Raw genomic sequence first — 22,722 nt, 5'->3', positions numbered from 1 at the left:
GGTAGCTTCAGTTTCTTGGATCAACAGCCCTTCACCAGTTCCTTGGATCAACAGCCCTTCACCAGTTTCTTGGATCAACAGCCCTTCACCACTTTCTTGGATCAACAGCCCTTCATCAGTTTCTTGGATCAACAGCCCTTCATCAGTTCCTTAGATCAACAGCCCTTTACCAGTTTCTTGGATCAACAGCCCTTCACCACTTTCTTGGATCAACAGCCCTTCACCACTTTCTTGGATCAACAGCCCTTCACCACTTTCTTGGATCAACAGCCCTTTACCAGTTTCTTGGATCAACAGCCCTTCACCACTTTCTTGGATCAACAGCCCTTCACCACTTTCTTGGATCAACAGCCCTTCACCACTTCCTTGGATCAACAGCCCTTCACACTGCATCTAGGAACTCTTTGTAGCTTATTTAGGCTGTAATATAATCTTTATAGTGATATGTTCACTCAAAGGATGAGTGAACTTGCCTAGTGAACTCACTGAAGAGAAATCTTAAACCACACTGGTTAGGCATTAATGAGTAGGCAAAATTTTGTCTGCTGTTGTCCATTCTATATATAAGAAAGTCATGTACCCAGCATTACGCCTTTTCTTTTACGGATGTAACAATGTGATTATTCCAACAGTACTTAAGTTTTAATATTAGAGAGTCGTGCCTTCCATCATTTCTTTCGTGTCTCTACGGATAATAGGATCTCTTAAAATTGTCAATAGAATTTTTATTACAATATTTTTCCGTTTTGACGTGTGTCGTTTTCCAAGCAGTTAGATCCGTGTTCTCCGAACCATGGAAAGAATTATTACCTAGACAATAGAAAAAAAAAATATATTGTGAAAATGTGGTCTCCAAATATTTCGATATTTTAAATATAAAATAAGTGCTTTTCACCGAGGACCAGACGCAACTCTCGTCTTTGTCGCCCCATGATGAATGTGAACTTGGCTAGAGGTTGTAAAAATGTCGTCACCTATGAATTCAAAAGTATAGCCAACCTTGATGCCATTACTGAGAGGCAGCACGGATGATGCTTAACATATGTTTTAAACTTTAATCGTTATAGTTACACTTTTGCTCTATCAATGCATTTATAGATTAACTTAAGAACAAATAATGAATGATACCAAGATGTATCTTTTATAAAAAAAAACTGCTAAGAGCCAGCTGTGGTATCTATGTTATCAGTGTGGTGTTCTCTAGGTGATAGACTGAGGCGATAACGGACCCCAGTTGTCATGGGAGGCCGGTGGTGGCTGCTAGTGTGTGCTGCTGCACTCACTGCCTGTTATTGTGTATGCAAGAACACGTTAATAGTGTTTGGGCATAGCGTGTCCCTTCCTTCTCCGAGACCACCTGTAATGGACAGGCGGTCGGCTTTGTGTTGTCTAGGAAAGAAGCGTTGATTCGGACTTGCCTAATGCTTGAATATCTGTTCACGAGTGTGTATATATATATATTTTGTTAAAGACGGAAAAATAGGTTTGGGCAATGGCTCCGCCAAGTTATTTAAGTCGAAAATTTAAGGTGGAGGAAACTGCTCCAAAATCAAGGAACAAAGTGCGACGGTCCCAGAGTTTGAGTTCAGCTGACATCTCAGCCGGTAAATTTAATGAAACTCTGGGCAGGACGACCCTACGTGGTAGCTGTGAAGCACTAAGTGACTCTGAAAATGACAAGGGCACAAGAAATAAGACACCTCTTTTGAAAACGGCCTCCAATAAAAGCCCCTCGTCTAGCTCACTATTTCTTAAAACATTTCAGCAAATGCTGAGTAGAAGAACTAACAAACGGGCTGAAGAAAATGGGGTTGGTGTGGAAGGTGGTGGCACAATTAATGGCAGAGATGCAGGAGAGTGTTCACCTGTTGATGAAGGGCGAGGTGAGTCAGTGCAGGTGCTGCCAAAACAAGCACTCGACTCAGGGATCTCTCCTCACCCTACTGCAGTTACTGTCGAGAGAAATAAGGTTGACATTAAGCGTGAACTTGAAGACAATGTCCCTGACAGATTAACAGTATGGTATGTTAAGGATACAGTCAGTGAGGGAGAGGACAAATTGCAATGGTCTGACGGATTGTCGAGTGATGTCAGTGAGAAAAACTTGCCAAGTGACATGAGGGAGAAAACAGTGTGCGTGGGGTTGGGTAACTGGGAGAGAAACAATGACTGGAGTAAGTGGGAGACAGACAGTGACTGGCGCGAGGTGGAAGCCAGGAAAGATGTTAACTGCTGTTGCAGCGCAGGTGAGCTTTTCACTATAAACGAAGAGGGAGTTGACAACGATGAAGTCGAGCAGGTCACATCTGTAAACGACTCTGAGGCTGACACTGCAGGCTTCGCTGAGCATTCGGAAGCAGACGCTATGGATAAAGAAAGCTTTGGTGGGGAGACCGAAACGAACACGGCAGGCTCCACCGAGCGGAGTGAAGAAGAAATAGGATTCTTTCCTGAAGAGACTGAAACAGACACTGCAGCCTTCGCTGAACAAACTGAAGCAGACAAATCTGGCTTCGGAGTGCAGCCTGAAGCAGGTTTCGCTAAGCAGACTGAGGAAAACGCAGCAAGTTTCGCCGAGCAGACTGAAACAAACACAGCAAGTTTCCCAGAACAGACTGAGGTGGACACTGCAGACTTCACTGAGCAGGCTGCATTACCACAGGCAGTGCTCCTACGATGTCGCATAAACCCAGGCAGCAGCCTGGCCACCGCCCGCTGGAGTATTGCTAGCACAGACATCCATGAACCTCTCAGATTTTGGGATTCAGTCCACAGCTCAATGAGCGTGGAGTCTCTTAACCTTCCTGACGAAGTACTACACCACCAGCTCCACTGTGACCCCTGTGCTGCCTCCAGAGACAGCATCCATCACGCCACATCCAGAGACAGCATCCACCGCGACACATCCAGAGACAGCATCCACCGCGACACATCCAGAGACAGCATCCACCACGACACATCCAGAGACAGCATCCACCGCGACACATCCAGAGACAGCATGCACCACGACACATCCAGAGACAGTATCCACCACGACACATCCAGAGACAGCATGCACCACGACACATCTAGAGACAGCATGCACCGCAACACATCCAGAGACAGTATCCACCACGACACATCCAGAGACAGTATCCACCACGACACATCTAGAGATAGCATCCACCGCAACACATCCAGAGACAGCATCTTCCGCGACACATCCAGAGACAGCATCCACCGCGACACATCCAGAGACAGCATCCACCACGACACATCCAGAGACAGCATCCACCACGACACATCCAGAGACAGCATCCACCGCGACACATCCAGAGACAGCATCCACCACGACATATCCAGAGACAGCATCCACCACGACATATCCAGAGACATCATCCACCACGACACATCCAGGAGTAGCCAGACAGACCATCTGGCAGCCTTTGGTAAGCCATATGGCTCTCCCAGCGATTCCCTGCCGCTCAATACCAGCCATAGTATGATGGATCTGCAAGAGTGTTTCCAGCAGAAGGCTTCGAGAAAGGGGCTGAGTAATTCCTTTTCTGTAAGAGAAGAAAAGGCCACTAGACCTCAGGGGCTGCGTCGCAGTGTCAGTCTCAGCATCAGTCTACATAGCAGTAGTGAGAAGTTAGTGTTTGTAGTGTTCTTTGATCCAAGGAATGGGATTTATCCTCCCCTTCCTTGAATCGAACCTTAATGCCTTCTATTTCCCCAGGCACTGGGGAATGGGAGGTATTTCCTCATGAAATATAGTCATAAATAATAATTCACGTTCCTTGTAAAGTGTTGATACCAATGCACAAGCATGAACACAGGTGCAACATACATACTCACTCATACACCCACATTCATACACACCAACACTCACGTACACCCACAACAATACACTGCAGTATACACTGCAATTGTTAGACACATCTTGGAGTATACAACTGGGTTAAGCGTGTGAAGAAGCTGGAGAAAGTGCAAAGGGTTTGCAACAAAACTAGTCTCAGCTGAGGGGTATGAACTGTGAGAGGCTAGAGGACAGAAAGACCAAAGATGACATGATTATGATATACAAAATACTCAGAGGAACCGACAGGGATGTTAGGAAATACTTCTTTAGGTTTAGAGTGGTTAAGAAGTGAAACAACCTTGAGTGAAATGGTAGAGGCAGAATCCATACATAGCTTTAAGAATAGGTTCACAGCACAGTATGACCCTGTTGGGTTTAGCACTTAGTTTTGATTATAAGAATAGGTATAATAAGGCTCATGCAGCCAAGAGTGAAACAAGTAGTGGCCATCAGAGGCAGGGCCAGGAGCTGAGACCAGGTAAATAGCCCCACACCCACCCACACATATACACATACACCTTGCATAATACGCATGTAAGACCACATATACACACACCCTCACTTACACACCTACATTCATGTTCACAAAATATTGCAGCCAAAAACTACTAAAGGTCTTCTTTCAACAAACCGGCTGTATCCCACCGAACTACTAAAGGTATACAACTAAAATAGTCCTAGAGCTTTGAGGAACACTGCTTGGATAGTTTGCATGAACTAAACCTGGCTTCCTTACAGATGATGATTATTTCCCTCAAGGGATGTTCCTTAATGCTGGTGATGGACTTTTGATCTAAGGAATTGGATCAGTGCTCCAATTCCTTGATTAAAGTCTGCATGTCTTCCATTCCCCAAGTGCTATATGATCCCTATGGGTTTAGTGCTCCCATAAATGTAATGTAATAATATAGTACATTATTATTATTATTATTATTTTTATTGTATAGAGAATAAGAGCTAAACTCATAGGGGTCATACATCGCCTGAGGAATGAGAAGCAATCGGGTTTGATAACAAAGAGGAAGGATAAGTCCAATCCCTTGGATCAAGGGCCCCTCACCAGTATTAGGGAACCTCCCTTGAGATGCGACCTTAGAGGAGACTGATAAATAGATACTATTAACATAATTATGGTGTAAGAATACTAAATGGTATTAACAGAGCAGATAATGGCATTGTTTAAATAGAATCAGGATCAAGAAGACATGGGTGCAGATTACAGATACTAATAAACCATAGAGATGTTGAGAAGTACTATACTGTTCTGTACATATTTTGTTAAAAAATAAAAATGTAGAATGAGCTGATTGAGAAATGGTCTCTTCGTGAAGGTCTACCTGGAAGTCGTTTTGGGGGTCATTGTCCCCACAGCCCAGTCCTTTACCAGTCCTCCTGGTGGATCAGGGTCTTATCAACCAGGCTGTTACTGTTGGTGGGGGCAAACTCCACACACACTTTCAAAAAATGTTAAAATATTGAAAAATAGTATCACTGGCAGGACTGATGATCACTAGGCTTGTGATAGGCAACAAAAAAAATGAATACTATTTTGAAAATTCCAACAAGGAAGATGGGACATAATCTCAAATTGTGAAAAAAAAAATGTTAAAAAAATGTGTAGCAGGAAATATTTCTTTACAAATAAAAACCTGATCTTCCATTTCCCAGGTGCTGCTTGACCCCTATGGGTTTAGTACTTCCCCTTAATGTAATACAGGTATACCTTACTTAACGATCAAGTTCTGTTCCTAAGAGTAGGTTGGTAAGCAAATTGGTCGTAAAGTGCAGAGCTGCCCCTTACTGATATTTCAAGCACTCTGTACCGGTAGTGAGTTTATGCCAACCAACTTTAGATGGTTGGCATAAACTCTTTAGATATTGTTTTTATGTCACCTTTGGTCTATTTATAACATTTTTAGTAAATTAAAAATAGAGCTAATCATTAAAAACAATATAAAAGTAAAATACACATACAGTTCACTGGTTGGAGAGCTGGTCGTAAGTTCGAGTGGTCGTTAAAATCACATCAGGTGTACTATTTTCTATGCTGATTCAGAATATATACTTGAAAATGTAAAAGGAGATAATTTTAGCATCATACAAGGCCTTAATTTCCAGGTAATTCCTAATAGAGGAAGCTAATACAGTGGACCCCCGCATAGCGAACTTAATCCGTGCAAGAGGGCTGGTCGTTATGCGAAATGTTCGCTATGCGAATTAATTTTCCCCATAAGAAATAATGGAAATAAAATTAATCCGTGCAAGACACCCAAAAGTATGAAAAAAAAATTTTTTTACCACAAAAAAATGTTAATTTTAGTACACACAAACTGAAAAAGGCATGCACAATTACATGACACTTACTTTTATTGAAGATCTGGTGATGATTGATGGGATGGGAGGAGGGGAGAGAGAGTGTTAGTGTTTAGAAGGGGAATCCCCTTCCATTAACACTTGAGGAGGCAAGTCCTTTTCCGGGGTTACTTCCCTTCTTCTTTTAATGCCACTAGGACCAGCTTCAGAGTCACTGGACTTCTTTCTGTCCATAGAGCTCTGTACCTCCCGTTCCTTTACGATTTGTCTAAAATGGGCCATAACATTGTCATTGAAATAGTCACCAGCACGCCTTGCAACAGCTGTGTCAGGGTGATTTTCATCCATAAAGGTTTGCAGTTCAACCCACTGTGCACACATTTCCTTAATTTTTGAAGTAGGCACAATGGATTCCACAACTGGCATAGGCTTCTCAGGGTTAGCCCCAAACCCTTCAAAATCTTTCTTAATTTCCATACTAATTCTCACCCTTTTTACCACAGGGTTGGCACTAGAAGCTTTCTTGGGGCCCATGGTCACTTATTTTCAACAAACAGAACCGAAAACACTGTAATAATACGAAATATTCCGAGTGTATGCTTGAATGTTACCGCGGAGGCTAGCTGGTAAACAATGGGACAGGCGGCACATGTGAGGCTGGCTGAGGCCACACATTGGACGTGTCTCGGACGAAGTTCGCTGAGCGGGTTTTTGTCTACTATGCGGGGCAAAATTTTAGCGATCAAAGCGTTCGCTATGCGGAATGTTCGCTATGCAAGGCGTTCGCTATGCGGGGGTCCACTGTATTTTCATTGAGACTATTCATTACAGAAATCATGAAAAATACCTAAAAATAACTGAAAAGAGAATTTTAGCATGATACAAGGCTATTTTTTGTCACTGGTTTCTTCCCTGTCTGAGGGACCTTTTATGGCACATTTAACTTATACAACTCAGGATTTTTTCATGTTTGTGGGGATAAATTGATCCAAGAAACAGTGTCGTCATGGCCATTTTCCATTCTGAGAGGAAAAGTTTTTTCACCCCCAAAAATCCCCGAACTATAGTTCAGTATTTTTTCACCATTTTCGGCCGGATTTTCAAAATTCATTAAAATCACATCAGGTATACTATTTTCTATGCTGATTCAGAATATACACTTAAAAATGTAAAATTAGATAATTTTAGCATCATATGAGGCCTTAATTTCCAGGTAATTCCTAAGGGAGGAAGCTGATATTTTCATTGAGACTATTCATTACAGAAAAGAACTAGAAATCATGAAAAATACCTAAAAATAACTGAAAAGAGACAGTCTTAGCATGATACAAGGCTGTTTTCTTTCGTCTGTTTCTTTCCCATCTGAGGCACTTTTTACTGCACATTTAAGAACATAAGAAAGGAGGAAGACGGCAGCAGGCCTGTTGGCCCATACTAAGCAGGTCCTTCACAAATCCATCCCACTAATAGAATATTTGCCCTCATAAGAACATAAGAAAGAAGGAACACTGCAACATGCCTACTGGTCTATGCGAGGCAGCTCCAATTCTCCCACCGGCTTAAGCCAATGCCTTGACCAAGTGAGGTCAGACACGTCACTTTAGAAAGGAGCACTGCATCCGACCTAGTAGCACAAGCTAGTCAGGTCCAACACACACCCACCCGCACCCACTCATTTATTTATCCAACCTATTTTTAAAACTACACAACGTCTCAGCATCTATGACGGTACTTGGGAGTTTGTTCCACTCATCCACAACTCTATTACCAAACCATTGCTTTCCTATATCCTTCCTGAATCTGAATTTTTCTGATTTAAAGCCATTGCTGTGAGGCCTGTCTATGTTAGATATTTTTAGCACGCTATTTATGTCCCCTTTATTAATTCCTGTTTTCCATTTATACACCTCGATCATATCCCCCTAATTCTACGCCTTTCTCTCATAACCATCAATGAAAGCTGAGAGGAAAAGTTTTTTTGCCTCAAAAAATCCCTGAACTACAGTTTAGTGTTTTTCACCATTTTTGGCCGATTTTCAAAATTCATTAATTAAACAGGTAGGTCATTAAGTGAGGAGTACCTGTACTGAAATAAAATTTCATAGGGGATGAATGTTCTCCAGTTTATTTTGGAAAGTCATCAACATGGGGTTAAAGATGCAGTAATTTGAGTTTACAAAAAAAAAAAAATTGCTATTCATTCAGAGACCCTTCTTTTTGATTATAATACTGACATTTTGTCTGAAATGTGGTCCATCCATTTGCTTTTGAGCAAACCATTTTTTTTATCATTTATTGCTCCAATCACCACTTTTAAACTCTTGCACTTGCTGTCCAACAGATTTCTTTCCCTTATCTAACTTATATCTTTACAAATATGGTAGAGGAGTGGACCATAGTTATACACTCCCCTCTGCCTCCCCTTCAATGGAGTGTCTTAATGCTGGCCAATTGCCCATGATCCATGAAAGTGGTGCTTTTATAAATGGTGCAGCATTATCAAAATGCTATACGAGTTGCTTTGCTTATATTCTTACTTTCAGAGTAAGAATATAAGCTAAGTCTCTGACATATCATCTTGCTTTCATAGTAAACAAATTCTGTTTATAATACAGTAGTTCCTACATTTCTGTTCTCCAAAATTTCATTATTCATTGGCTTTTGCACTAGTAGCATTCTCTTTCCTCTTTTTCATTCATTTTATTTTTAAATACTGTAATGTTTTTAATTGCAAGGTGTATTCACAAACAAAATCCTTCCAGTCATTATCCCCTCCAGTGCTTGTGCATTCAAAATCTTCCTTTTACTACACTTCTCTCTATCCTTACTTGCATTTTCCAGTAATAGATTTGGTTTTCCTTAGTATTGTATCTCCAGTCAATTTTCTGTGAGTTTGTAATTACTTTACTTTCAATTTTTATTTCTGATGATATGTGATACTGTCATATTTTTATTTAAAGTTTTTAAGTTCTTTCTTCACTTCTACATCTGCATGATTCTTAAGTTCATTCTTCCTTTTCTTATTTATTTGCTAATGTGTCTTATTTCTAATTATCTACATCTTTACACTAATATTTTTGTATGAATTATCAGGAAATTTGGTATGAGAAAGTTGTCATCCAAAATTAATCTCTCATATTTTTTGAATGACTTTGATATATGTATATTTTACAATATTTTCTCACTCGTGTGCTTGCAACATTTCCGGAATCATTTACAAGACTTAATATGGCCCCCCCCCCTTGTTTTTTTACTATTTTTTGTGTTTTGAAATTTAATAACTTTTTAATTACAGTATACCCTTGATTTAATGGACCTCGATTTAATGCACTTCGGGAATATGGGACAAAATCCGCAGGGTCAGTTGATTCAGAAACAACGAACAGTCTATTTGTTACAGAATTATCCACTATTGTTACGATCACGGCAAAACAATCTCGTCTCTATCCCCCACAATCACCATTACCAGCCACCTGCTTTCTCCTATCAGTCTGTTAAATCGAGGGTACCGTATTATAATTTTGTACCTTGACTCTTGTACTTTAGAAATGTGTGCAAAAATTAGTCACTTGCATTTATAACTGTTGATGCAAATAATGTAAGGAATATTTAACTATCTTAACTAATAATTTAAAACTAGCTGTTGCTCTGTACCTTGATTATTTTATCAACCCCATATCACTGACTGGTGCTTTTATGAACACATTTATTTAGAGTTTGAACAGAATCTTAATGCTGTATTATTCAGTAGTTGCTTAAGAAAAAATGTACTATTTTACTGTCTGTATTAAAAAAAAAAAGAATGAGCAAAATTACAAATACTGTATGGTATAACTTTGTGCATGGATTACATAACATAGGAGTTTTATTACATTAAATTTTCATTAGCATGCCTAATTGCCAGATTTAAAATTTTTACCCTCTCATATTCTTGAAGACAGCTGGGGGTCTGTTGATAATTTTCCATATGTATGAAGGGAGGAGTAATAAAAAATTTTGGTCTCTTTCACTTAATGAGTTCTCTCTTAGTGTACTCATTGTACCTCTCCTTTTACACTGGAGGTATTTTGCACCATCTGCTAAACTTATTGTTTCTGTAGGAAGTGATTTTGGCTTGCAAACTTAGGGCCAGTTTTTCGCTTACATTTTTGGAAATCCAGTTCAGGCTACTCCATGCATTTATGGAGAGCATAAATGTTTGAATTTTGAACATCACCTTCACCTCTTTTTGGGACTACCTTACTTTTTGGGACTGAGGCCTCTGCTATCAATATTGCCTAATCCCATCCTACCTATAATCTACTTTGTGATGGTTAGGGGGATTAAAACTCTGTGGCCCAGTCTCGTACCATTGCTTTTTGGGTGATAACCTAATCAGTCAGGCTATTAGTTCTAACTGTATGCAGTCCATTATAAGCATCACAACCCAGGTGGTCACTACTTTGTTTTATCTTATCAAGTTTCTTCTTGATGTGAGTTAAAGGTCTGTTAGTAATTCACCTTATGAAACCATTGAACCTTTTGTACTTATTGAGACATCCTGATTGATGGTGTGATTAATCAGGTTGTTTTTGTTGGCAGTTGGCAGTTCATTCTCTGATGTATTGTAGAAACTGTAATGTTGTTGATCATTTATTACTTAGATCAACTTGTAAAATATTTTCTATAAGATAAGTAGGGGAGGGGTCTGATGATAATTAATCTGTACATGTACTGATATTTGATGGGAGTGCATTATTTCATAGTGCAGATTTAGAACCAGTCACTCAGGAATTGACATATTTTTTACTTTTGCTCCATGGCATAAAATTCAGAGGAATTTTTAGTGCTCCTAATAATTTAGGTGCTTGATGTTTTTACTGTAGACAGTGGATAGTCTCTATATGTTTTCTATATAAGCAGTTAAATAGGGCTATTATTGTATAGCACTATTTATTTTAGAGAATATACAAGTGCCTTGAATAGTTATTGCTAATATTTATAGTACCGTACTTACAACACAAGAATATCGAGGTACTGTATACCACATGCTATTCCTGCAGTTTTTCCTGAAATTGACATTTAGCACACTAATCTTTGTGACTAACCCAAATATCATCTCCTGAATTAAAAGCATTAAATACTTTGTACCAGAAAAAAAGTAATTGATAAGATTTTGAACATGCACTATTACAGTTGAGTGCAGTAGCAACAATTAAAGATATTTTTGTATTCATTTCAGTAAACTATCATACAGTACTGTAAATCAAATCACAGAACAAGTCCTAAAACTTGTCTGCCATGGTAAATTGACCATTGGTTCAGCACACTCACCTGCGAGTTTTAGAATGTGGCTTCCATAGATTTGAGTCCTACCCATTTTTTTATTTGTTTGCAATTATGTTATTGCAATTTCATGAGTACAGTACTTTACTTTGAATTATTTACAGTATTAATTATCTTTCATAATTTTTTTGGATTCCTAACCGCATGTGCAAGTATTTTGTAATATGCATTATGCTGTTTATTTTTTCCTTTAAAAGTTCGATATGCTACACTACTGTTACTTTCATATACAATACAGTACTATATATGCTAATCCCTAATGTTTCAGTAAACATTTAAAAACCTGTATTTTTTTTGATACAGCCTGGAGAACTTCAAGCAGCGCTTATTGCGAAAGAGAGAACAGTGGCGAGAAAGGCGGCAGTCGAGCAAGAGCCTCAAGGATGCCTCACGTAAGGACTCCAAAGAGGATCAGGCAAAAGAATCTGCTAAACCTACAGAAGAGAGTGAGTAACAATGTTGCCCAATTGATTCATCCCTAATTCATCATGGCTAGAGCTTTATGTTCATTTGGGAACTTGGCATGATGTACAATATCAATGCCAAGTGCGTATATGTTCTCAATTTAATGCCCTTGTAACGTACTAGAGAAATTTTTACTTGGCAACTAGTTTAAAGTCCCAGCCAACATGAATATTCAAGGCTGCACTTTTGTGGCATTCATGATTGCATATATTCCAAACACACATGAGAATACCAATGAGAAGGGTACTGGTGAGCTAACTAATTTTGATATACATATATATATAATATTTCTAAATAAGAGTTTAGGCAAAGAAACTATACTGTATTAAAAGTAATATAATTAAATTTTGAAATTGCAGAATTATTTAACTTTTTATTGGATATTTTATCTTTATTATTTTAATTTCTTTTAAGTGCAGAATGACTGTAGGGTTCCATTAATTTTTACTACTTATCAGTCCATTACTAGGTGGTGTAGTAATGAGTGTCTCACATCTGATAATCATCCATGATTCCTCCCTTTTCTCCCATGGCACCAATGCCAGCTCTGGTGCCATGTAGCATTTACTTATGTGACCCTGTATTCTTCTCTCTCAGTACAAACTAGAAAATTTCACACCACAGTAATAATATAAGAAGGGAAGCTGTGAGCTGTCTGCCTCTCAAGCATGAGGTGAGCATGTTCCTAGGTTTTTACTCCACCAAAATTAATAGAATTCCAGCCAGTGTTCTAATTGTTGAGTAAGACAACTGTGCAACACTTGGGTGCCTTTAGGTTCAGCTTGTCAGTACTGTATACCATTTACTATATAACAGTTTTTGTAGTCTCTGACCATCTGATCTGGAGCAGCACTGGGGGCTTATAAGGATCCTAGGACTCTTGTTTGAGTTTTGGTTGGTATTCCCTGCAATGTTAGTGGTATAGGGGTAATAAACTCTCCTCATTTGTTCTAAGCACATTCATTCCTCCCTCCATGCTTTGTTATATTCTTAATCTTCTTTCAACAAACCGGCCGTATCCCACTGAAGCAGGGTGGCCCAAAAAGAAAAACAAAAGTTTCTCTTTTTAACTTTAGTAATGTATGCAGAAGAAGGGGTTACTAGCCCCTTGCTCCTGGTATTTTAACTGCCTCTTACGACACGCATGGTTATATTCTTAATATCTCTATTAAAAGTTCAGTTCATACTGATAGGAATGTAGGTTCATAAAAACAAGTGTAACTTGACGCTGGAGTTGACTCTAATATTTGTGTAAAACATGATCAAGGGTCACAGTGAAGCTTCTAACATTCCTAGAACTCTGAGATTTCTGGTTTGAAATTTCATGTCAAATGTGCAGTAGGCTGGCAGGCTGTGACCCATACAATTCCTCTCATTTCTTTTATAGCACATTGGCCATCCTCTACCATGTTAGGGTTACCCAAAGTAAGGAAACACATACATCATCATTCAGTTATTGTCTTACCAGGAGTGAACAGACATTGCAGTATAAATTGTTCCCATATTACGGTATTGCACTCATTTTGTTGAATAACATTAATTTGTTTGGCTTAACCCCTTCTCCTGTATACATTACTGAAGTTAAACAGAGGAACTTTTGTTTTTCTTTTTTGGGCCACCCTGCCTTGGTGGGATATGGCTGTTTTGTTGAAAGATGATGATTTGTTTGGCTCATGGTATTAAGCCATACCACAGATTAATCTCCTCAGGGGGTGCCTTGATGCTGGTGAAGAAGGTCGCTTGATCCAAGGAGTTTAAACTACCATCCCTTTTCTCAGCTCAACCTGATTCTCCCATCCCTCCTAGGTGCTGTATGACAGTCTTAGCAATTACTCATGAATACAGTAATAATACCACATATTACTTGTAATGATTCATAATGTAATAATTTTTTTATTTATTAACACATCGGCCGTTTCCCACCAAGGCAGGATGGTCCGCCAAAGAAAAACTTTCATCATCATTCACTCCATCACTGTCTTGCCAGAGGTATGCTCACACTACAGTTATAAAACTGCAACATTAACATTACAGTGCCATCACTGTACTTCCCATCTCCAGGAATCAAGTCCGGCCTGCTGGTTTTCCTGAATCTCTTCATGAATGTTACTTTGCTTACACTCCAACAGCACTTCAAGTCCTAAAAGCCATTTGTCTCCATGTGCTCCTGTCTAACATGCTCACAGACACTTGCTGGAAGTCCAAGCCCCTCACACACAAAACTTCCTTTACCCCCTCCCTCCAACCTTTCCTAGGCCGACCCCTACTCCGCCTTCCCTCCACTTCAGATTTGTATATTCTCGAAGTCGTTCTATTTCGTTTCATCCTCTCTACATGTCCAGACCATCTCAATAACCCCTCCTCAGCCCTATGGATAACAGTTTTAGTAATTCTACAACTCCTCCTAATCTCTAAACTATGAGGTCTCTGCATTATATTCACACCACACATTGCCCTCAGACATGACATTTTCACTGCCTCCAGCCTTTTCCTTGTTGCAACGTTCACAAACCATCCATACAAGAGTGGGTGTGAGGCATGGGTTGTGAATGTGGCAACAGAGAGAAAGCTGGAGGCTGGATCTTAATTACGCATACTGTACTTTTATAGTAGGTTTCTTCCCCTAAGTACAATTTATTTTTGAAAGTTCAGGCCACAGTATTATTGAGACTTTTTTCTCTTTATGTACTTTCATAATTTTTACCAGTTTAAATTACTGTATTTAATTCCTTTACAGATGCTCCACCTACACCAGACAATAAATTGTACAGATGGTTTTCTTTGCGCAAGAGTGTCAATTATGATGTGGAGCGTCGTAGCAGCACCATTGTTAATACAGAACGCACCAGCTCCTACACCACCACCAGTAATGGTACCAATGCCAATACTAACAACAGGATGCCAAAGCTTTTGGAAGAGGGGGACTCTGAGCATGGAGGGCTGTTTTCTGAGAATGGGGGAGTGTTTGCACACACCTTCCAGCGCAGACACCAGCCCCCAACTCTGCCTCCCATGCCACAAAGCCTCACTCCAGAACAGATTAAAAGACGACATATTGTTGCATCTATAGTTCATAGTGAAAACAATTATGTAGCAACTCTCCAGAGACTAGTCAATGTAAGTATGGGTAATTCTTATCTCTCGAATTTATTTTGTATTTCTATATTCTGTGCCTGATCATGTTAAATCTTTGACCAGATACATATGTTAATTTAGAAAAAATGCAATATCAAGTTACTACAAGAAATTTATTGATTTTTCTCTTCACATTATTTTGCATCCTCTGTATATGTATGTCTTAGTATTGTAATTGCACATTGTCTGTTTTGTTGAATCCTGCTTTTTTTTACAGTGTCATTTTCACTGTTAGAAGGTGCAGTCACAAACTTAGTGTATATATCTCCAAATGCAAGATATGAAAAATAAATATTATTGCAATTTCAGGATTACAAAAAACCTATAGAAGACTCGAAACCACCAATTCTTAATGCAGCCAAGCTTTCTACACTATTTCATAGACTATCGGAGATTCTTCAGTGCCACACATTATTCCGTATTGCTCTGGCTGAGTGTGTACGACAGTGGGATCGAGAGGAGAAGATAGGAGATGTCTTTGTTGCTTCTTTCTCCAAGGCGATTGTCTTGGATATTTACAGCGACTTTATCAACAACTTTGCACGTGCCATGGAAGTTGCAAAGCAAGAATCCAAAAAGAAATCCGCTTTTGCTGATTTCCTGAAGGTATAGTATTTGAATCGGTACCAAAATGTATTCTTTGAGAGCTGTGCTGATATGAATTGCATACATAATTTTTGTATTGCATATATTGTAACTAATATGTAAATGCTTACTTAATATTCAACAGTGTGTGTTTTCATGCAGTCAGTATAAAAGTGTGTTTTCATGAAACCATGATTATATGTTAAAAAAACCATGATTATATGTTTGGTAAAAGGACACATGCAAATAATGGAACTCTTTATTGTGGCAACGTTTCACTCTCCAGGAGCTTTGTCAATCTGTAACAGCTTGACAAAGCTCCTGGAGAGCGAAATGTTGCCACAATAAAATGTCGCACTAGTTGCACAAGTTGTGTCCTCTTACCTAACATAGTCGCTAATTCTACCTTTTTAATGTGCCATGATTATAGGGGAAACATTGAATGATCCATATAGATTTAACTTTTTTGTGTGAATAATATAATTGCATATAGGACATGGTTATAAAGAGAATTAAACTCTCGAGTAAATGTTTTTACAATTTATTTTTATAAGCAATTGAACATTAACCCTTGCAGATGCGTCAGATCACCTCGCCTGATCGACTGTCATTCTTTGGACTTATGGTGAAGCCTGTCCAGCGCTTCCCTCAGTTTATTCTCTTCCTCCAGGTATTTTTTCTTTTTCAGCTTGGAAAATTTTTGCTACTTATTTGTGTTGTCAGCTAGAAATATGAGTCTATTTGAAAAAGCTCTGTAGATCATTAGACAAAGTTTTTTGTAATGTGGAGATCACCATCTACCTGTTATTGTTTCTGAGGGGTCACCCGTACACAGTATATTTAACAAGAATTTTTTTGTTTTATTTAAAATGTTGTATACTGTATTTCCTACTCTACACTGAACTTCCCACCTGCAAGACTTGAGTCCTGGAGGTGGGAAGTACAGTGCCTGCACTCTGGAGGAGGATGGGGATATTGTAGTTTGGAGGGGTATCAGAGCTGGCAAGATGAGGATGGAGTATGTGATATGAAAGTGATTTTTCTTTTTTGTGGTCACCCTTCCTTGGTGGGAGATGACCAGTGTGTTATAAAATATACATATAACAAATAGTGATCATTTTAAACTTACAAAAACATGAAAAGATGATGATTACATAACATTGACAGTGAATCAACAAGAATTATTTCATTGACAGGCATTGATTGCTGAATTTAATTCCAATCACATAAAAGGAATTTTAATTAAAGTAAAGCAATACCTGTTTGCTATGATTATTCAAGTGTTAAAAAAGCGTAGATCTATGTTCGGAGTGCTACGCACATGAACATAGATCTAGGTTTGACCCTTTCAGGGTCCAGAGGCCAAATTTCAAAGTGTGCACCAGGGTCCAAGAATTTTCAAAAAATAATTTTGTTATTTTTTCCTATGAAATGGTAGAGAATCTTTTTCTGAAGGCAATTAAACAAAAAGTACAAAATTTGATGGAAAATTGACGAAATTATGCTCTCGTGTATTTTGACATGTCAGCGATATACACGCATCAGCAATTTTGCCGACTCTGACTTCTATTTTAGGCCAATTACATTATTCCAGTTGACCAAATTCTTAGCTATTTCACTAGTATTACTTCTATTCTGTTGATTGAGCACAAGAAATTGCCAAGTCAACTGTTTCAACTATAAAATAGTGATCGGAAAATGGCAATTTGGCCAATTTAACGCAAAGTTCAAAATATTCCAATTTCAAAATAGGGTCCAGAATAAACAATGCAGGCATTCCTGGCACTAATCTAACATTTCCTCTGTTCATTAGTTACGTTTTCAGGCTTTACAAATGAATTCCATTTTTATTTTTTATTTACATAATGAATTTTTATTCAAACCAAAACATAGAAGATTTACTGTTGTGCAATATTGTAATAATTGTATGTATAATATCACCACATTTGTGAACGTATATTAGACCCACCAGCTGGAGTGTATTAGACATGTGAGGTCATTTGTTTACTCTTGAATATCAGCAAAAATTTAACATTTCCGCTAATTTGAGCTCAGTTTCAAGCCATTTCCGTTAACAAAACCAATCAAAATCATCTCTATTTCTGTAACATATCTTCCATTCTATCAAATGAGACCAAGAAATTGCATATACAACTATAAAAAACATATGAAAAAACACTGCAAAGTCGCTGTTTTAATCGAAAATTACGGTCTCAGTTTTTTTCTCTCATTATGCACTGTGAGCTGCAGGATTTTTTTTATGTGGTGCACACATACCACATAGATGTATTCTCTCATATCTAGGCCCAAATTTGCCACTCACAGCTTATCAGAGTGAGCTGATTTCATGGCGTAGATCTACGGTTTGGACCCTCAACTCAAAGCCGTAGAACTACGGCACAGACCCTGAAAGGGTTTAGGGTTAATGAGAAACCAGTAATATATATGTAGAGCATAAATCTGTAGTTTTTTTTTTTTTTTTTTTTTTTTGCCTTGGCTTAGTCATTAGTTTAATCTACAGTCAAGTTATTAATTGATCTTGAATGATCTTTTGATACAGTACTATCAATTCAGGGTGTTTATTTAATTCATGGAATTGTGCCTTCATTTGACCATCTATGTTACAGATATTAACTTGGATCACACTAATTTAGAGTACAAACCACTGAACTGGTATGCCAGTAAATTCACCTTAACAGGATCTAGATTGCTTGGTAACAAACCAACTGTTTCAATAATTCCTTGAAAATATTGGTTTCATCTAGGTGGTCATCACTTTTGACTTCTTTCTTGTAATTAATTCTGTGCAGACCTGTCACATTTTAATACATTTATTTAATACATTTATTAGCTTTATACTGTAGGCTATAGATTTGAGTATTATGACCTGTTTTCAATTTTGCAGGACCTTTTGAAACATACCCCTCAAGGACATCATGACCGCATGTCACTGCAGCTGGCTCTTACCCAGTTGGAATCACTAGCAGAGATGCTGAACGAGAGGAAGCGTGAAGCAGAGCAGTACCAAGCTTTCCGTGACACCCTCAAGCATATCAATACCAAGTTTGCCTTGCGCGGAATACAGGAAGGAAGTCGCTATTTATTGCGACAAGATGATGTTCTTCAGCTGGTGAGTTTATGCTTCCGTGGAATTTGTCGTTAGGCATTTTGTATTGAAGGGATTTGGGGAAACCAGTTAGTCGGACTTGACTCCTGGAGGTGGGAAGTACAGGGCCTGAATGCTGAAGGAGGGGTGGGGATATTTGCAGTTTTTGAACTGTAGTATTGGCACGCCTCAGGCAAGACAGTGGTGTAATGAGTAATGGAGAATGTTTCTTCTTTTTCTGGGCCACCCTACCTTGGTGGGAGACAGCCAATGTGTTTATATATATATATATATATATATATATATATATATATATATTCTTTCTTTCAACACACCGGCCGTATCCCACCGAGGCGGGGTGGCCCAAAAGGAAAAACGAAAGTTTCTCCTTTTACATTTAGTAATATATACAGGAGAAGAGGTTACTAGCCCCTTGCTCCCGGCATTTTAGTTGCCTCTTACAACACGCATGGCTTACGGAGGAAGAATTCTGTTCCACTTCCCCATGGAGATAAGAGGAAATAAACAAGAATAAGAACTAGAAAGAAAATAGAAGAAAACCCAGAGGGGTGTGTATATATGTGCTTGTACATGTATGTGTAGTGTGACCTAAGTGTAAGTAGAAGTAGCAAGACGTACCTGAAATCTTGCATGTTCATGAGACAGAAAAAAGGACACCAGCAATCCTACCATCATGTAAAACAATTACAGGCTTTCGTTTTACACTCACTTGGCAGGACGGTAGTACCTCCCTGGGCGGTTGCTGTCTACCAACCTACTACCTATAATATATATATATATATATATATATATATACTGTGCTTATGGGAGATTCTAAAGAAAAATTGCAAAGGTTAGTGGATGAGTTTGGGAATGTGTGTAAAGGTAGAAAGTTGAAAGTGAACATAGAAAAGAGTAAGGTGATGAGGGTGTCAAATGATTTAGATAAAGAAAAATTGGATATCAAATTGGGGAGGAGGAGTATGGAAGAAGTGAATGTTTTCAGATACTTGGGAGTTGACGTGTCGGCGGATGGATTTATGAAGGATGAGGTTAATCATAGAATTGATGAGGGAAAAAAGGTGAGTGGTGCGTTGAGGTATATGTGGAGTCAAAAAACGTTATCTATGGAGGCAAAGAAGGGAATGTATGAAAGTATAGTAGTACCAACACTCTTATATGGGTGTGAAGCTTGGGTGGTAAATGCAGCAGCAAGGAGACGGTTGGAGGCAGCGGAGATGTCCTGTCTAAGGGCAATGTGTGGTGTAAATATTATGCAAAAAATTCGGAGTGTGGAAATTAGGAGAAGGTGTGGAGTTAATAAAAGTATTAGTCAGAGGGCAGAAGAGGGGTTGTTGAGGTGGTTTGGTCATTTAGAGAGAATGGATCACAGTAGAATGACATGGAAAGCATATAAATCTATAGGGGAAGGAAGGCGGGGTAGGGGTCGTCCTCGAAAGGGTTGGAGAGAGGGGGTAAAGGAGGTTTTGTGGGTAAGGGGCTTGGATTTCCAGCAAGCGTGCGTGAGCGTGTTAGATAGGAGTGAATGGAGACGAATGGTACTTGGGACCTGACGATCTGTTGGAGTGTGAGCAGGGTAATATTTAGTGAAGGGATTCAGGGAAACCGGTTATTTTCGTATAGTCGGACTTGAGTCCTGGAAATGGGAAGTACAATGCCTGCACTTTAAAGGAGGGGTTTGGGATATTGGCAGTTTGGAGGGATATGTTGTGTGTCTTTATATGTGTATGCTTCTAGACTGTTGTATTCTGAGCACCTCTGCAAAAACAGTGATAATGTGCGAGTGTGGTGAAAGTGTTGAATGATGATGAAAGTATTTTCTTTTTGGGGATTTTCTTTCTTTTTTGGGTCACCCTGCCTCGGTGGGAGACGGCCGACTTGTTGAAAAAAAAAAAAAAAAAAAAAAAATATATATATATAATATAATATAATATAATATAATATATATTATAGGTAGTAGGTTGGTAGACAGCAACCACCCAGGGAGATACTACCGTCCTGCCAAATGAGTGTAAAACGAGAGCCTGTAATTGTTTTACATGATGGTAGGATTGCTGGTGTCTTTTGTCTGTCTCATAAATATGCGAGATTACAGGTACGTCTTGCTACTTCTACTTACACTTAGGTCACACTACACATACATGTACACATTTATTTATACACACTCATCTGAGTTTTCTTTGATTTTATCTTAATAGTTCTTGGTCTTTATTACTTTTCCTTTTATATCCATGGGGAAGTGGAATAAGAATCTTTCCTCCGTAAGCCATGCGTGTTGTAAAAGTCAACTAAAATGCCGGGAACAATGGGCTAGTAACCCCTTTTCCTGTAAAGATTACTAAAAAGAATAAGAAGAAAATTGTTTTCTTTCTTTTTTGGGTCACCCTGCCTCGGTGGGAGACGGCCGACTTGTTGAAAAAAAAAAAAAAAAAAATAAAAAAAAAAAAAAATATAATATAATATAATATAATATATATTATAGGTAGTAGGTTGGTAGACAGCAACCACCCAGGGAGGTACTACCGTCCTGCCAAGTGAGTGTAAAACGAAAGCCTGTAATTGTTTTACATGATGGTAGGATTGCTGGTGTCTTTTGTCTGTCTCATAAATATGCGAGATTACAGGTACGTCTTGCTACTTCTACTTACACTTAGGTCACACTACACATACATGTACACGTTTATTTATACACACTCATCTGAGTTTTCTTTGATTTTATCTTAATAGTTCTTGGTCTTATTACTTTTCCTTTTATATCCATGGGGAAGTGGAATAAGAATCTTTCCTCCGTAAGCCATGCGTGTTGTAAAAGTCAACTAAAATGCCGGGAACAATGGGCTAGTAACCCCTTTTCCTGTAAAGATTACTAAAAAGAATAAGAAGAAGAAAATTGTCAAAGTGGGAAGTCTGAATGTGCGTGGATGTTGTGCAAATGATAAGAAAGAGATGATTGTGGATGTTATGAATGAGAAGAAACTGGATGTCCTGGCTTTAAGTGAAACAAAGCTGAAGGGGGTGGGAGAGTTTCAATGGAGAGGAATAAATGGGATTAGGTCAGGGGTTTCAAATAGAGTTAGAGCTAAAGAAGGAGTAGCAATAATGTTGAAGGATAAGCTATGGCAGGAAAAGAGGGACTACAAATGTATAAATTCAAGGATTATGTGGAGTAAAATAAAGATTGGATGTGAAAAGTGGGTTATAGTAAGCGTGTATGCACCTGGAGAAGAGAGAAGTGTAGAGGAGAGAGAGAGATTCTGGGAAATGTTGAGTGAATGCGTGGGGAGTTTTGAATCAAGTGTGAGAGTAATGGTGGTTGGGGATTTCAATGCTAAAGTGGGTAAAAATGTTATGGAGGGAGTAGTAGGTAATTTTGGGGTGCCAGGGGTAAATGTAAATAGGGAGCCTTTAATTGAGCTATGTGTAGAAAGAAATTTGGTAATAAGTAATACATATTTTATAAAAAAGAGGATAAATAAATATACAAGGTATGATGTAGCACGTAATGAAAGTAGTTTGTTAGATTATGTATTAGTGGATAAAAGGTTGATGGGTAGGCTCCAGGATGTACATGTTTATAGAGGGGCAACTGATATATCGGATCATTATTTAGTTGTAGCTACAGTTAGAGTAAGAGGTAGATGGGAAAAGAGGAAGGTGGCAACAACAAGTAAGAGGGAGGTGAAAGTGTATAAACTAAGGGAGGAGGAAGTTCGGGCGAGATATAAGCGACTATTGGCAGAAAGGTGGGCTAGTGCAAAGATGAGTAGTGGGGGGGTTGAAGAGGGTTGGAATAGTTTTAAAAATGCAGTATTAGAATGTGGGGCAGAAGTTTGTGGTTATAGGAGGGTGGGGGCAGGAGGAAAGAGGAGTGATTGGTGGAATGATGAAGTAAAGGGTGTGATAAAAGAGAAAAAGGTAGCTTACGAGAGGT

The 22,722-nt window shown here is 38.7% G+C and overlaps 1 protein-coding gene across 1 annotated transcript in view; it reads left to right on the top strand.

The window, feature by feature from the left end:
- Positions 1-22,722, top strand: part of LOC128691382 (uncharacterized) — a 127,003-nt gene that overhangs the window by 68,100 nt on the left and 36,181 nt on the right. The window contains exons 4-10 of the mRNA XM_070091655.1: positions 906-948; positions 1,484-3,630; positions 11,783-11,925; positions 14,682-15,061; positions 15,389-15,685; positions 16,242-16,334; positions 18,570-18,822. Of these exons, the coding sequence (XP_069947756.1) occupies positions 906-948; positions 1,484-3,630; positions 11,783-11,925; positions 14,682-15,061; positions 15,389-15,685; positions 16,242-16,334; positions 18,570-18,822 (3,356 nt within the window). The remainder of the gene's footprint in view (positions 1-905; positions 949-1,483; positions 3,631-11,782; positions 11,926-14,681; positions 15,062-15,388; positions 15,686-16,241; positions 16,335-18,569; positions 18,823-22,722) is intronic.

Source organism: Cherax quadricarinatus, chromosome 36, assembly GCF_038502225.1.
Source record: "Cherax quadricarinatus isolate ZL_2023a chromosome 36, ASM3850222v1, whole genome shotgun sequence".
Classification (NCBI taxonomy): Eukaryota; Metazoa; Arthropoda; class Malacostraca; order Decapoda; family Parastacidae; genus Cherax; species Cherax quadricarinatus.
This window is presented reverse-complemented; position numbering and strand designations above follow the sequence as displayed.